This window comes from Elaeis guineensis, chromosome 10, assembly GCF_000442705.2.
Source record: "Elaeis guineensis isolate ETL-2024a chromosome 10, EG11, whole genome shotgun sequence".
Taxonomy (NCBI): Eukaryota; Viridiplantae; Streptophyta; class Magnoliopsida; order Arecales; family Arecaceae; genus Elaeis; species Elaeis guineensis.
Genome location: NC_026002.2, coordinates 8,859,867 through 8,874,106, shown reverse-complemented (window position 1 = coordinate 8,874,106; position 14,240 = coordinate 8,859,867). Strand labels below are relative to the sequence as shown.

The 14,240-nt window shown below is 37.7% G+C and overlaps 1 protein-coding gene across 1 annotated transcript; it reads right to left on the bottom strand.

Moving 5' to 3' along the window:
• Positions 1–4,448: 4,448 nt before the first annotated feature.
• Positions 4,449–12,492, bottom strand: LOC105053377 (sulfate transporter 3.1). The gene is given in 14 exon segments (XM_010934499.3): positions 4,449–4,916; positions 5,461–5,537; positions 5,622–5,707; positions 5,821–5,890; positions 5,893–6,010; positions 6,104–6,390; positions 6,477–6,603; positions 6,765–6,881; positions 7,144–7,257; positions 9,471–9,536; positions 10,215–10,386; positions 11,582–11,789; positions 11,977–12,108; positions 12,111–12,492. Coding segments are annotated over 14 exon segments (1,977 nt in total). The 5' UTR covers positions 12,325–12,492; the 3' UTR covers positions 4,449–4,727.
• Positions 12,493–14,240: the final 1,748 nt, after the last annotated feature.

Genomic DNA, 14,240 nt, shown 5'->3' with positions numbered 1-14,240 from the left:
AGTATAAAAGTTGGCCAAGCCATCTTGCAAGTGAGGCAAAGTAAAGGGCTGCGTGTGCGTCCCATTATTGTGCAGATTGGTGTCACCAAATGTCGCATGTTGCTGGATCTGATTTGCTGAGTCTAATTAGAGAGCACTAGCAAAGTTTGAGTTGCAACCAAGTCAATAGTAGTAATAGACGAGCTGGACAACTGATCAGACGATTCAACTGCATGTATGATTGTTCGGAATGAAAGAGAAAACACAAATATTACCATTCGAATTATAATTTCTAGCATTTTGGATTGGAGACAACCAATTAGGTATCAAGATGGGAGTGGATGGTAATTGAGATAGTGGAAAGGATAGAATTGAGTAGAGTTGGACCATATAAATGAAATAAGGCCAATAAGTTTGCAATAGATAGTGAAGACAAGTAATCAACTACCCCCGAGTTGGATTTCTTGGTAGTTGTCTGATATAAAATATTATCTTCATAAAAAATATCTTTGGATATATAGTTATGGCAAGTAGATTGTGAGTAGCATCAATATCCATGATAACTAAGAAGATAGACAAGAAAAATATAGGGTGCATATCAAAATTTGAGCTTGTAAGTATGGTACAGATGGAGATTGGATAGTACAAACAACCAAAGGCTTGGAGGAAGAATAGCCAGATTATTCTTTGAGTAAAATTTTTCAAGGAGATTTAATTTGAAGCAATCATGTCGATAGCCTATTGATAAGAAGAATAGAAGTTTTAAAAGCAACATTCCAAAAAAAGAGAGGAACATTTGATTGAGCAAGCAAGGTTAATCCATCTCAACTAAATATGTGTCGATGCTTGTACTCCACTATCTTATTTTGTTGAGGGGTATACGGACATGATATACAATATCTTACTCCATTCATTCTGAGTTCATATTGGAATTGAGAAAAAAAGAATTCACATGCACTAATCATTTGAACAATTTAATTTTAGGATCAAGAAAATTTTCAATATGTAGCTAGAACATATGTAGAATATGAGAGACGTCATATTGATTTTTTTAAAAAAATATAATATGAACTTAAAAAATTATCAAAAAATAAATATAATATTGATAGCCAAAATAAGAAGAAACTGAGAATATAGGCCCAAAACATCTATATGAACAAGCTCAAGTATTTTAGAAGCAACGTTAGAAGAGGAATAATATGAAGTTGATGATGTTTATTCAATAAAAATAAATTACATAAACCTACATTGAGAATGAATATATAGAACATATGCTAAAGAAAAAATTTAACTATATAAAAAAATTTGCATGCCCAATACATCAATGCCACAATGTTGGTTGATGAAACAGACACCCCAAAATGCCATCAGAGACAAGTTAGGTGAATTCTCATTTGAAAGATAGTAGATGTCATATTTAAGAGGTCATGGAGCAAGGTTTTGCTAGTTTCATGATTTTTGACAAGAAAATAAGATGGGCAAAATTTGAAGAAGCAGTTATTACCTTGAGTGAAGCTGGAGATAAATAATAAGCTTTTAAAAATAGTCAAGATATACAAGATATTCTATAAATACAAAAATTGATGCAAAGAGGAAAGAGAGGAAGGATCGATGTGAGTAATTGGCAAATCTAATCCATCTCCAAGCATAACCTGATCTTGACCCTGTAATTAATTAGATTGGAGAGAAAGATTAGAGAGATGAGCAATTATATGATATATGGCAACAGTGTCTGGAATCCATGCATAGTCATCACTACCAAATGAATAGGTATAGTAGAAGCAACATGAGTTTGAGGTGGAGTACTATCACATTGAAATGCATGATTAAATCATTGACAAATATTCTTATTGTGTGGTCGTTTTTGTTGTAAAGCTGATGTCATATCCGTCTGTGATTATTCCTGTGATTACATAGTAAGACGTATTAAATTAAGTTGCATTACTTGTAGATTCATTTCTATAGTGCTACACTATGGATGGGATGCTCAGCCATGAGTAGATGCCGAAGTATGTTGTAGTTATGCAGGAGGCTTGGATTGAGTGACAGTAATGTGGGCTTGTAGACCCAGCTACTGCTGAAAAGGTAGCATTTAAGAGGCTACTTTAGATTGCCAAGCATGCTTCTTGTGTCGATAGTATGCCATGAAATTTTATGTGCATCGGTTGATCATATTTTCGAGCATTGAGCGCTATTATGTATAAGTTATATCAAGGACTAAAGTTATTGATCAAGTACTTGTATTGATCATCGTAGGAAATAAGCTATCCAATTGCAACAAGAGAATCGATTAAATCTTTGGCCTCTTGAAGATGGAATGACTCCCCTTGCAGATGAAGAGTATGGGGTTGCACATTGTTATGGGTAGTAAATAGTTGTTTCAAGATTATCCAAGCTTCTTATGCCAAATCAATACCCCTAGATGACCAACCACATTACTGGCAATTGAGTTCATGATTCAGCCCAGGGCAAACTACTCTCTCATGATCCAAGTGTAATATTCGAGGTTGGGGTTGGCCATAGTGGTGCCATCTTTAATTCTCAATGGTGATGGTGGCTAGTGGACATTTATGGCAATCTCAACATAATTGAGTGGATCAAAGGATATCAGATATGGAATAAAATATATTTTTTATACAAGATAATTGAGTCCTTCTAACCTAATACTGATAGAGGGAAGATTAGAAAGAAGAAGAGCCATTTTACTGAGAGGAAATGGGTGAAAGGATGGGCATGGAGATTAGTAGGGAGAGCAAGAGCAAAGGAAACATGAGGACTAGAGAAAGAAAATTGAGGAATTGGAATAGAAGAGACACTTAGGAAAGGGGATGAAAGGTGGGCGGAAGATAAACAAGGACTAGAAAGATAGAAAATAACAAAGACTAGAAAGAGAATACTAAATAATAGCTATAGAATAGAGAGCTTAGAGAAGGGGATGGAAGGTGGATAGAAGATAGGATTGTGGACATAAGTCAAAGGAGCTCTGATTCTATGAAGACAAGAAAATTAGAGTTATAAGAAATTCTCTCTTAAGTTGTGTTGGTGAGAAGGTCTACGTATTGTTTTATAGTATTTTTATATATCTACTTATAATGGTAACATGTACAAAGACAGCAATGCACAACAATTGATCTAAGATATACTCTTGGAATCCTACATGATCTTAAAGATTCTACAAATATCTCAGAAACATGCTGCGACAATCCCTTAACAAAAAATATATAATAATAGATTCCAAGGATATGACTTGATAATTTCTTGAATATTCTTTTTTTTTGGGTAAGAATTTATTGAATATTCTTTCATGGTCTTAATTTTAAGTATTTGATTGTATGAACTTGAAGATTTCTTGAAGATTGATATGGTCGACAATTGCACTAATAGTATTGATAGAAAATAGTGGGTGATAATGGATATCTTCATCAACGGCAAGCAATGGTGGAGAGTGACAACAGTGATAGTGGATGGTGATGATGATATTGGGCGATCGATGGTGGAGATTAATGATGATAGTAGTTGAATAATAATAATAGTAGAGACTGTTAATGGTGGGTGGCGATTGAGATCGATAATGGTCGTAATGGATAGTGGTGGGAATTATCAGAAATAAATGGTGTATGATACGTGAGAGAAGAAAGCCACAAGATTATTTTTCTCTCCCTTTCTTCTCTCTTAAGCCAATCTTTTTTTCTCATATTTTATTTCATATATCCCTTATATTCTCATCCCATTCCCTCTCTCTCTCCCCCATTGTATTATGTGATTACAAGATGAGGAGCATTTCGATCCAAAAAAATGAAAATAGCCCATCATCGCAAAGCTTACAAAAATGGTTGTCCTTGTAAAAACAAATAGTTGGACGGGCATTTTTACAAAGTGCTTCATATGTGTATATCTATATATGCAGTAGAAAAAAGATTGAATAAAAGTAACAAATAATAATATTAAATTAAAAATAAAATAAAAAATAAAAAATAAAATGCAGGATAAAAATTGGATGTCGATAAGATTGTCAGAGAGGGTGATGGAGATAGGAAATATGTATTATATTGGAGAGAAGTTAGTTAGAATAAAGAGGGAGATTTGGGTGGATTTCATTTTGGAAGTTACAATAAAGTTTCTTGGTTCGTCAGCACATCTAGTTGTTGGAGAGAAGTTAGTTAGAATAAAGAGGGAGATTTAGGCGGATTTTATTTTTGAAGTTACAATAAAGTTTCTTGGTCCGTCAGCACATCAAGTTACATTTGTTTATAACCCCACCCCACCAACCACAAAAAAAAAGTAGTCACATTTTTTGAAGCAAATCCAAGGATTTTCTAAACATTTATGAACCAGACTATATTTTATTATTAAGTAGGATTCTCTCTCTCTCTCTCTCTCTCCCCTCTCATCAGAGTTTTGTTTTCTACTCTTGGGGCTACATTTACTGGCAGTAAACATACCTTGGCACGGTTAAAAGAGAAAGGTTAGAACAACAATTATTTAGTAAGGTAACATACATGTTTCTTGTAAGCGTGTGAACCGCAAGAGTTGCATTTGATCCCAACCCAAAAAAGGAAGTAATTCATCATTAACTTCTCTAGCATATTACAAAATAAGATTTTTGACTCAAGGAGATTAGAAGAAAAGCCTCCCTTCACTAAACCAGAAGCTTTCAGCTTAGACTTAGGTGCAAATTAAAGGAACAAATGTGTCTCGGTCTCCATCTCCTCTCATTTGTTGTCACATTGAAGCTATTTCTTGATTTCTTAGGCAATATTGTCGCCAACCACGGCGTCGTCGGTGCCAGTCCCAGGCTTGCATGTGTGGAGCATGAAGTTGCATGCGGCGGCCGCATCTCCTACTGTTAGGAAGATCCATTGTTGGCCAATGGCTTCAAGGACTGCCGATTTATCTAGCTTCTTCATTACTTCACTTCCAGGATTTGCTAACACAAGCTGTTCATTATGTTAAAAACAATTAACTTTAGATACCATAGTATATATTTTCACAAATCACATGTTTGTAGTAATAAGATGCGAAATATGGAAATTAATTTTGAGATAAGTAACAACTGCTGCTCCTATATTGCAGTGCGCCTTTTGTCCCATAATCTTAATTTGGTGATGTTCATGCTGCTTATTGTTTCTATTCTTATGTAGCATCAAAAGATCTCAGCAGGTTGGCCTGAAATTATGTTGGATCAAGTAGTACCCGAGTCCGACATCACTAAGCATCATAAGATTTTAGGTCTAGGATCTTGACCCACAATTTAGATCAGGCTAGATATCTTCCTTTCTCTTTTAGACATGGTGTGACATTTCAATCTATCTTTTGACATTGTTACCAAAAGAAAAAAACAAAATCTATCTTTTGACATAGTCTAGTTAGGTCATGGTGGGCCTGCTGGATTTTTTTATTTTGATTGGATCCAACTCGGTTTATATAGTGACAATTTTGTGATGAGAAAAATTAGTTGAATACATGCAGAAGGCACAATACCTGAAGCCCCCTTCTATCCACACTTTTCTTGACCTCATCTAGCATGCTAATTCCACTGGTGTCAATACTGCTCACAGCTGCAACGCAAACAAAGCAACCATATTGGGCCACACGCGCAACACCAAAAAGAAAGTATTGTTAATGTGGACAACCCCACTTACCACCCAAGTCCAAGATTACATACTGCAAGCCAGTCTTCCCCACCGATTTAAGCTTGTCTTCCTCCTCATCAATCCATCGCGAGATTCTAAATGGCAAACACCAGCATCTCCATGAACAAAACGGCACTTGACACTACCAAGCCATGCATGCATGCATTTTGATGCACATGAATTAATTTCCAACTGATATTCAACTCACCTCTCTCTTAAGTAGCTAGCATTAGCGAAGTAGATCGGAGCATCAATATGGAGGATAATTACTCCGGTACACTTTGGGCTACCGGATATTGGTCTATTCGTCGGTAGATCATTGAATTTGGAATGTTGCCAAGCACGGTTGTTCTCGGCCTTGCCACAAACAATAAAACCCTAAATATGGAGATTGCAACCTGCATGCATGTGATATTTGTATCATTCATCTCTTTGGTTAGGACATATAATTCAAGCCTATCAAACTGAACTAGGGTTCAAAGAACACTTACTGCAATGACCAATCCGATCTCAACACTACCGAGCACAACCCCGAAGTATGCACCAATACACACAAAGAAGTCGATCTTGTCGACATGCCAGAGGTGGACTGCTGCCTCATAGTCGATAAGTCCAAGCATTGCTCCAATGATGATGGCAGAGAGGACCACCAGAGGGGTGTAGTGGAACAACGGTGTTAGAAACAATAGAGTGATCATCACAGCAGCTGCCATGACTACATTCGACATCGCTGTCTTGCAACCAGCATTGTAGTTCACAGCCGATCGTGAAAATGGTCCTGATATCGATAGATTATATTTGATTAAAATGTATATATATCAAACTATAACGACACCGGTGGGGTCTGCATATAGTGGAACATACCAGTGGTCAGGTAGCATGATGTTAGCGATCCAACGATATTCATCATCCCAAAAGCAATCATCTCTTTGTTACCATCGATGTGGTAGCTCTTGAACATGGCAAAACTTCGTCCAACTGCGATTCCTTCCTGCAGGATCATGATAATTAATAAGTTTGGTCACAAAAGTTGGCCATGTCAAAAACTATCATGAGGTAAATGATCCCGTCCAACATTATGGGCTTTATAGCTGAATTGTTGAGTGGATCTATTTTCCAATGGTTCAGATGGTCTTGATCAAGAGGACTTACAGCTAGGACAATTATGCCAGTGATTATGCCGGTCTTCAGTGCTAGCATCATGTATGGCGGCGAAAAGATCAAAGTGGTAACTGAGGGTGGATTTAGGCCCTTCTTCAGGTAACCAATCTGCAAATATGAACCATGATATATGAGATTTTGTTAACTTGCTTTTGATTGTAATTAATTCGAATTCTGGTTTAATACTAGTTTTCTGATCAAAATTAGATGATGGGTGGATTCGCTTATGGAGAACATCTAGGTTTGTGGGCCGGCCCAGTTGTCAGTGTAGCCAAACAAACGTCTTTTGAGATAATTTAGGTTCACTACCACAGTTTGATCTCGATCAATTGGGCAGCTACCATTGTTCTAAGAGGATTGAAAGACTCACCACTTGTACTCCATGGTTTTCAGCTTGAGTAAGGTACACCAGAAGGCTCCCCAGTATCACTGATATCAGTGGGGTCGCTGCAGAAAGCCAGAAGAACTTGGGCCGTCTCTTGCTCTGATTTAGTAGGGTCATAAAAAAAATTATTGGAATGATTGGTATATCTTTGCCATAATGAAATAGGATAATAACATATATATGATTCTTATATAAAAATAACAAACCAAAACTCCTTTATTTGTTTAAATGGTACCTCTTTTTCCTTGTATAATCAAACTTCATCATTAATTGATAAATTATCAAATGCTTATGTGAAAAGGGTCAAGGCTTCTTATATGGCCAATCATACTGGAACTATATTATTAAATTTTATGACAAATCTTCCTAATCCACTATTAAATATTTTGCTTGCCAACTCCCATGGACGTATTTGTGCTCGATTGGTTTAATTTATCCATGTACCCCCCCAAAAAAATATAGATCAAGACTTGTTGAACTTGGACCCAGCCCGTTGAACAAATTGAGCCTAGTTGTGTGGATTTGGACTTAAACCACTGTTTTAAACATTCAAGATGGATCCAGCCAGTTTGTGGTGGTCCCGGACTAACTTTAAGGACACCAATCACAGGATGAATGTTTGGGCTTTGGCAGCTGGCATTCAATTATTAGCTACCAAAAGATTATCCAAGCACCTGCTGCTATAAGACTGTACCTGTTCAGCTTTTGGCAAGTCAAAGTTGCAGTGTATATATTGGATCATAATACCCATAAAGGATATTACCGAGTACCAACTCTACCCAGTTTCAGATGTGATCCAGAGTAATATTTCTTTTTGTGCATGGAATATTAGCCAATCTCAGAATTTACTCAACCTACCTACCAGTCTATGATCACAATACTTAAAGCAGAAAGGACACTTGGAGTTCCACCCGGAGTTCTCCTCCTTGTCAACATTTGCTCGTGAGATGGTCACATAAAGCTTGCAGCATAAGCAAATTCTTTTCTCTAAGCAGTGAGCCAAATAATATTTCCTAACATTTGTTAGATGTCGCCTTTGACGTACTGATTGATTGTTTACCATTTTGCTCGAGATTAGCGGTAGGTTACAAGGATGCATGGACAAGTAAAAGAAGCCAACGTTGTCTCAATTAGGTGAATGATGCCAACTGACACAAAAGTTGGGCAAGGACATTCCCATCTTTTCATTGGATGAGGGTGCAGACTTTTGCCCCTTCCAAGATGTCACGGGCGTGTGTTGTGATGTGACAAAGGGACGAGGCAATGGTTTTTTGTTGTCCATAAAGATCTATGAACGTTCGGAATTTTGTAGCTTTCTAACTTGGCTGGCACTTGCAGGCTGGCTACACGGAATTGTTCTCCGTATTTGTTTGTGCACACAAGTTAATGTACTCCTCGTGACCAAGGACACGAGGCAAAGATTATTTTTTTAGGATTTATAAACAATAAGAAACTTTACAGAACCCAAACTTCGCAACTTGCTTGCTAGCTAGCTAGATTGAATTGTACTTTATCTTTGCTTGTGTATTATATAATCCTTCGCAAAGATATATCATTTCTCTTAGTTTAGGTTCATTTTGTATGTTTTCTTATTTTAATTCTAAAAATCAAATAAACATGGTTTTATAATCTATATTATTTTAATTGAGCTACTATGACATTAGACAAGCATAAATTAATAGCTAATTCCCTCTTCTGCCAAGAAAAGATTTTGTTTGTAAATCATAGATGTTTTCCCAAGTGTTTTACATGGGAAAATTTTCCATCATTTTGTGAAATGATTGGTGGCACTCCCCACCATGTTTTACAAAAGAATAAATGAAAAACTCTTGGATGATGATAAAAATGTAACATAGTTCTTAGGTTATCTGATGCATATAAATAAAATGCTTACAGAAGCCAATATTGTATTTTGGTCATTTATCAAGACGTCAGGAATTTACAGACGGCCATTCTCAGATTGCAGAATCTTATACTTGATAATTCATGCAGCAAAGTTTGTCACCATTTTTTTTTTCTTATGTTGCATTGCTAGAATCATTGCTGTCACTCCATGACTAGCCGTAATTTATGACTTAGAAGGATCATAAAAGACAGAACGATCTTATGGTATATATGTCTCATCTTTCACTACTTTTTTTTTCCTTTTGGTAGTTCTCATCTTTCTTCATTGATTGGCTAGTTTTGAATCCATTGCCCTTTATTTTTTCTTTGGCTTCTCATGGGATATCTTTATATGGGACTTAAATGAAATATTCTTATTTTTCAATCAGAATGATTAGCTTCATCCATGCATGATGTCTACCGCTTACCAAGAATCTGGTGAGCAGAAGGAAGAAGAGGAAGCTACATCCAAGAACCACGCTTTCCCACCTCCACTGCGAGAAATAAGCCACAACAACCACCATCCATTAGAAAGAAGTGGAGTATCTTAATTATAGAATTTCCATTACTATAAGAAAAAATGAGAACAGGTACAAAATAAAAGGTGGTCCCTAGCTAAGGGTTCTTTTCTACAACTAATGAACTTATTATAACCATATATATGGTGGGGGGTGTGTGTGTGTGTTTATATTGTCATTTGCTTATGTTGATTATGTAGCACTGATATAACAGTCTTCTCTCAAAATAAAAACACTATTATAACTGTCATATGTACGGTACTGTTTGTATTTCTATGTTTCTAACCTTTTTGATGCAAGAGGGGATTATATTGAAATAATACTATGGCCTTACTAGACATGCAGTATATTAGGGTACTTTACATACATTATGTCATGCACTATTATCATGTCCGGTGCATAACGGTATGGTGACAACTCATGCAATATATACGTTGGTCAGTATATGCATATATTTCATCTACAAAAGACTTAGTGAGTCATGAGATATGCATGACATGTGCAAAGAGATTCCTCCATATATATTGTGGAAGAACTTTCTTGAGTAGTCATGTATGAAGCATGTCCATATCAATTAAAATTATTATATAAGGCAGATTAAATAGACTATTTTCATACGTGTAATTGTTATTCATAATGGATGGTGATAAGAACCTGGTGCGTTTGAGTGAAGATAGATTCCATGACAGAGACAAGGTCAGTGGCTGTGGTGAAATGTTGGAGGCCAAGCATCCCCTTTAGCTGCTGGAGGCACACCACTGTAGCTGCTCCTCCCATGAAGCCAACTATGGTTGCATGTGAGAGGAAGTCCACTATGAAACCAAGCCTGTAATCACAGATGGATTCAATCATGAAGAGTAAAAGTTACAGAGAAAAGCATTTAGGTTTATCGCAGAGGATTGGAAGGAAGACAAAAGAAGCAACTCCTTTTAGGTTTGATCCTCCAATCCTCTTTTTCCTGTTGTAAATAAATTTTCCCTAGTTGTCAGCTCCGACAAAACTAACTACCAGGCATTCTCTTTCTCTCCCAAAGAAAAGAAAAGAAAAGAAAAGAAAAGAAGAAAAACTAGGGGAATTGGTGGAGCCTGATCCATTCAAAAAACCAAAAAGCCACCAAAGCTCAGCAGAGAACAAATTCCTCTGTCCACTTTGTATACTATACTTTTACTTTTTTGTCTTCCTCTTTGTAACCCCTTCCCACCCTCTCACCTTACATGCATGACACCACCCTGGATATATTTACTAATGCTCTTTACTCTTCTTTCTTTTTTTAGATTTTTTTTTTTTTTGCATTTGTATCCTTATAAATATCTGCAATTACATATACACTCTGACAAATTTACTGCTTCTGTATATGCTCATTAATTACTCTTTATATATATATATATATATCCTTATGAATATCTAAAATTATATGAATATTCTTACGCATTGACTACTTGCATACGTTTCATTATAAATTATTTATTTTTGTATATGCACTCTTATAAATTACTTCCCGTGCATGTATTCGTATTTTGTTCCTTATTTGCTATGTTCTACCATTGTGGCTATAGCAGCCTAGCTATAATCTTTAGCAAAAGCAGAGAGAGGGGGGGTTTCTTGTTCTCCATTTTCATTCATCTACTTCTTACCCACCATGCCTATCCAAGTCTCCACTTCTACCTTTTATATTTACTTTATAGGCTTTTAATATTTTTATATTTTCTTCCAGACTTGTAATATTTTAAAAGAGAAACTTTTCTCCCACCAAAAGCAGAAAGAAGTTGCTCTAAGCCGCCATTATTTCTAACTTCAACGTCTCACATCCTACCCACCCGAGACAGAAAGAGAGTCTTTTTTTTTTTTTTTTTCCTAGAGAGACATTTGCTTCGCTAAGACTACCTGTCACCATCTTTATACCCACCCATTTTTTCTTTCCTTCATCCTTCACCTTCCATTAACCATCCACCACTCCCCAAATATGATACCTTAAATCTCAAAATCCATTCTAATATCCTCTACCTCATCAACCCACATACCTCAACAATCCCAAGGTCGCCTGAAAGACTCCGGCGAAGAATGTGACGGTGAATGCCAAGTGAAGATACAACGCCGGGTGCTGTGATGCCGACACCTCCTTTCCCACCATCGACGCTATCAGCAGCGATGGCACGGCCACCGTCCCCACGGCCAGATCGCGTGAGCTCCCCAGCATCGCATATATCAGTGGCGGCACAAAGCTCGAATCTATAACAATAACCAAAATTTAGTCTCTATCAGTCCACAAAATATCATTAACCATGCTTGCTTTGCTCTTTTCCTGTTCTCTCTCCCTTTGTATTCATTTCACTTTTCTCATTAAATGAATTGATGGGAAACTCTAAAATAACAAAAGAAAGGTTACACATTAATTAACTGAATCATATATACTTACATAAGCCTAGAACTGGTGGCAGGTTTGCGAGCTTGGCATAGCTAATCCCTTGAGGTATTGCAAGGCTAGCAATGGTGATCCCGGCGATAAGATCTGACTTGAAGAAATTGAATGAGTAGCTCGGAACCCATCGAGGACCGGAATGAAGTACTGCAGGCCGAGGAAAAGCCTACGGATACCCCTCTCATGTTTGAATTGCCGGAAGGGGTCGTCAGGAAAGAAGGTCTCTTTGAGGTTGGCATGAAAGGTTTCCAGGAAGGGCCGCGACGGCGGGACTGGGACGCGGCGCGTGCACTCCACCCCGGTCATAGTGCCGGGGAACACGAGGTTGTTGTTCGTCATTACCATCAGCTAGCAGTGCTTTGCACCTTGTCCAAAATCTTAAAAGTTTAAATATGGAGGTGTTGGGTCCTGCTAGCAATAGAGATGGGGAACCTAGCTAATTATTTTAGAGGGAGGGAGATAGGGAGGGAGGAGAAAGGGATGTGGAGGATGAGAGAGGTGGAGGTGGCGGTGACGGTGAGAACAAAGGGAGGGAAATGGTGGGGTTTATATAGGAGGGCATCGGGATGTATCTTTTGGTAAGTGGGAAAGATTTCTATTATTGTTGTTTGGGTGGGGGAGTGGAGAGTGGAGCCCAGAGATTCCAACAGACACGTGGCAAGTTTCTACCCGAGGTGGGTGCCTAACCTTTTTGACGCGGACACGTGGAGGGAATCTAACGGGTAAAAGGAGGAGGGAGTAACTGGGGGAGCTGGGGAACTCGTGCGGGACTTCGGTGGTGAGGATCCGTGGAGGATGCTTCGGGCTCAGTAGCATCTGGTCACCTAGAATTGGCTTGATAAGAGGACGCGTGGAATGTGGGTCCTACGGGAAGAGATTTGGGCGTGTTATTTGACTCAAAGTCAAACTGGAGATCGCAAAGTGGGAGGGCCTCGCTCGATGAAACATTATTGGTTGAACGGGGTCATCATGCAACTTTTGGGTTAGTTTAACCAAGGCTCAACATGTTATGGTCTTAATGGAGAAAAAAGAAAATCGCCGATAGAAAGGGAGAGAATAGAATCGTGCACGATTTTGGTTGAGACAATGGATCTCTGGGTTACCACCAAAATCGCATGCAGTTTTTGGCTCTCCATCCCCTTCACCCATCCTTCCATTTTTTGACACCCTCCTCCTCAAGGATGATCTTTACTTAGACCTCCTCTCTGCACGCCTCCCGTGGCTACAACACTCATATCGGCCACATCTAGAAGCATGGCTATCTCCTCCATAGATCCCAGCATTGACAAGACTAGCTTATTAGCTATCGATTGCCAATCTCCTTGAGTTCGGCATCTATGACCTTGACATCAGCACCGTCCTCCAATTGTCATCTCTGCCACCTCCTCTTCACCACTACCCCTAGTCCATCGTTGTCATTAAGGACAACAATTGCTCCTTTAATCTCGTCGAATGTAAGAAGAGGATCAAGCTTGGCCAGCACAAGTTCAACCTAACGACAGTGACAGTGATGCACATCTTTATGTTGTCATCATATATAGAGAAATTAAGAATGATGAACCAAAAGGTCATGGACATGCTATGATCAATCAAACTTATAATCGATTCATTCTCTTCCCTAGTGATGACCCCCCCTGCATGATGTATCACGCTTTGGTTGATTTTTAAAACTAATACGAACCCATTTATCTAAGCCAAGGGCTTTGAGTGAGTATGATATGATAATTCACATTATATAAGGATGCGTTTGGTTGAGGTAGTTGAGCTCTGAAATGACTCTCATTTTAATTATTGTGGGGATTTATTTTCATGTGCAATCCTCCAAAATCTAATCCCAATCCTCCCTTCAGTTTTCAAATATCAACCCTTTATTTAATTAATTTTTCAAAAATATTTTCTATTAATTATTTTCAATTTCGATTCTCATTCCAATCATAAATTAAACATCTATGAAATATTGTCATTTCGATTCACATTCCCATCCGTTCCAATTCTGATTTCAATTTGATTTCAACCACAAACTAAATACACCCTTAGTTTGGCCTGATTTAACTTGTTACCCATCTGTGATCCAAAATGGAAATATGTTATGCAAACTCTATTATCATAGCTAATGGAACTTTCCCTAGGATTTGGGTTGTATCTTTCATGCAAAAGAATGATTCTTCTTGTTTCGCGACACCAACTGCTGCATCATGTAATATCCATTGGAAGATGGAGATTGGAGTGCATTGAAATATATGCAAAGGATGGTCTAAAAC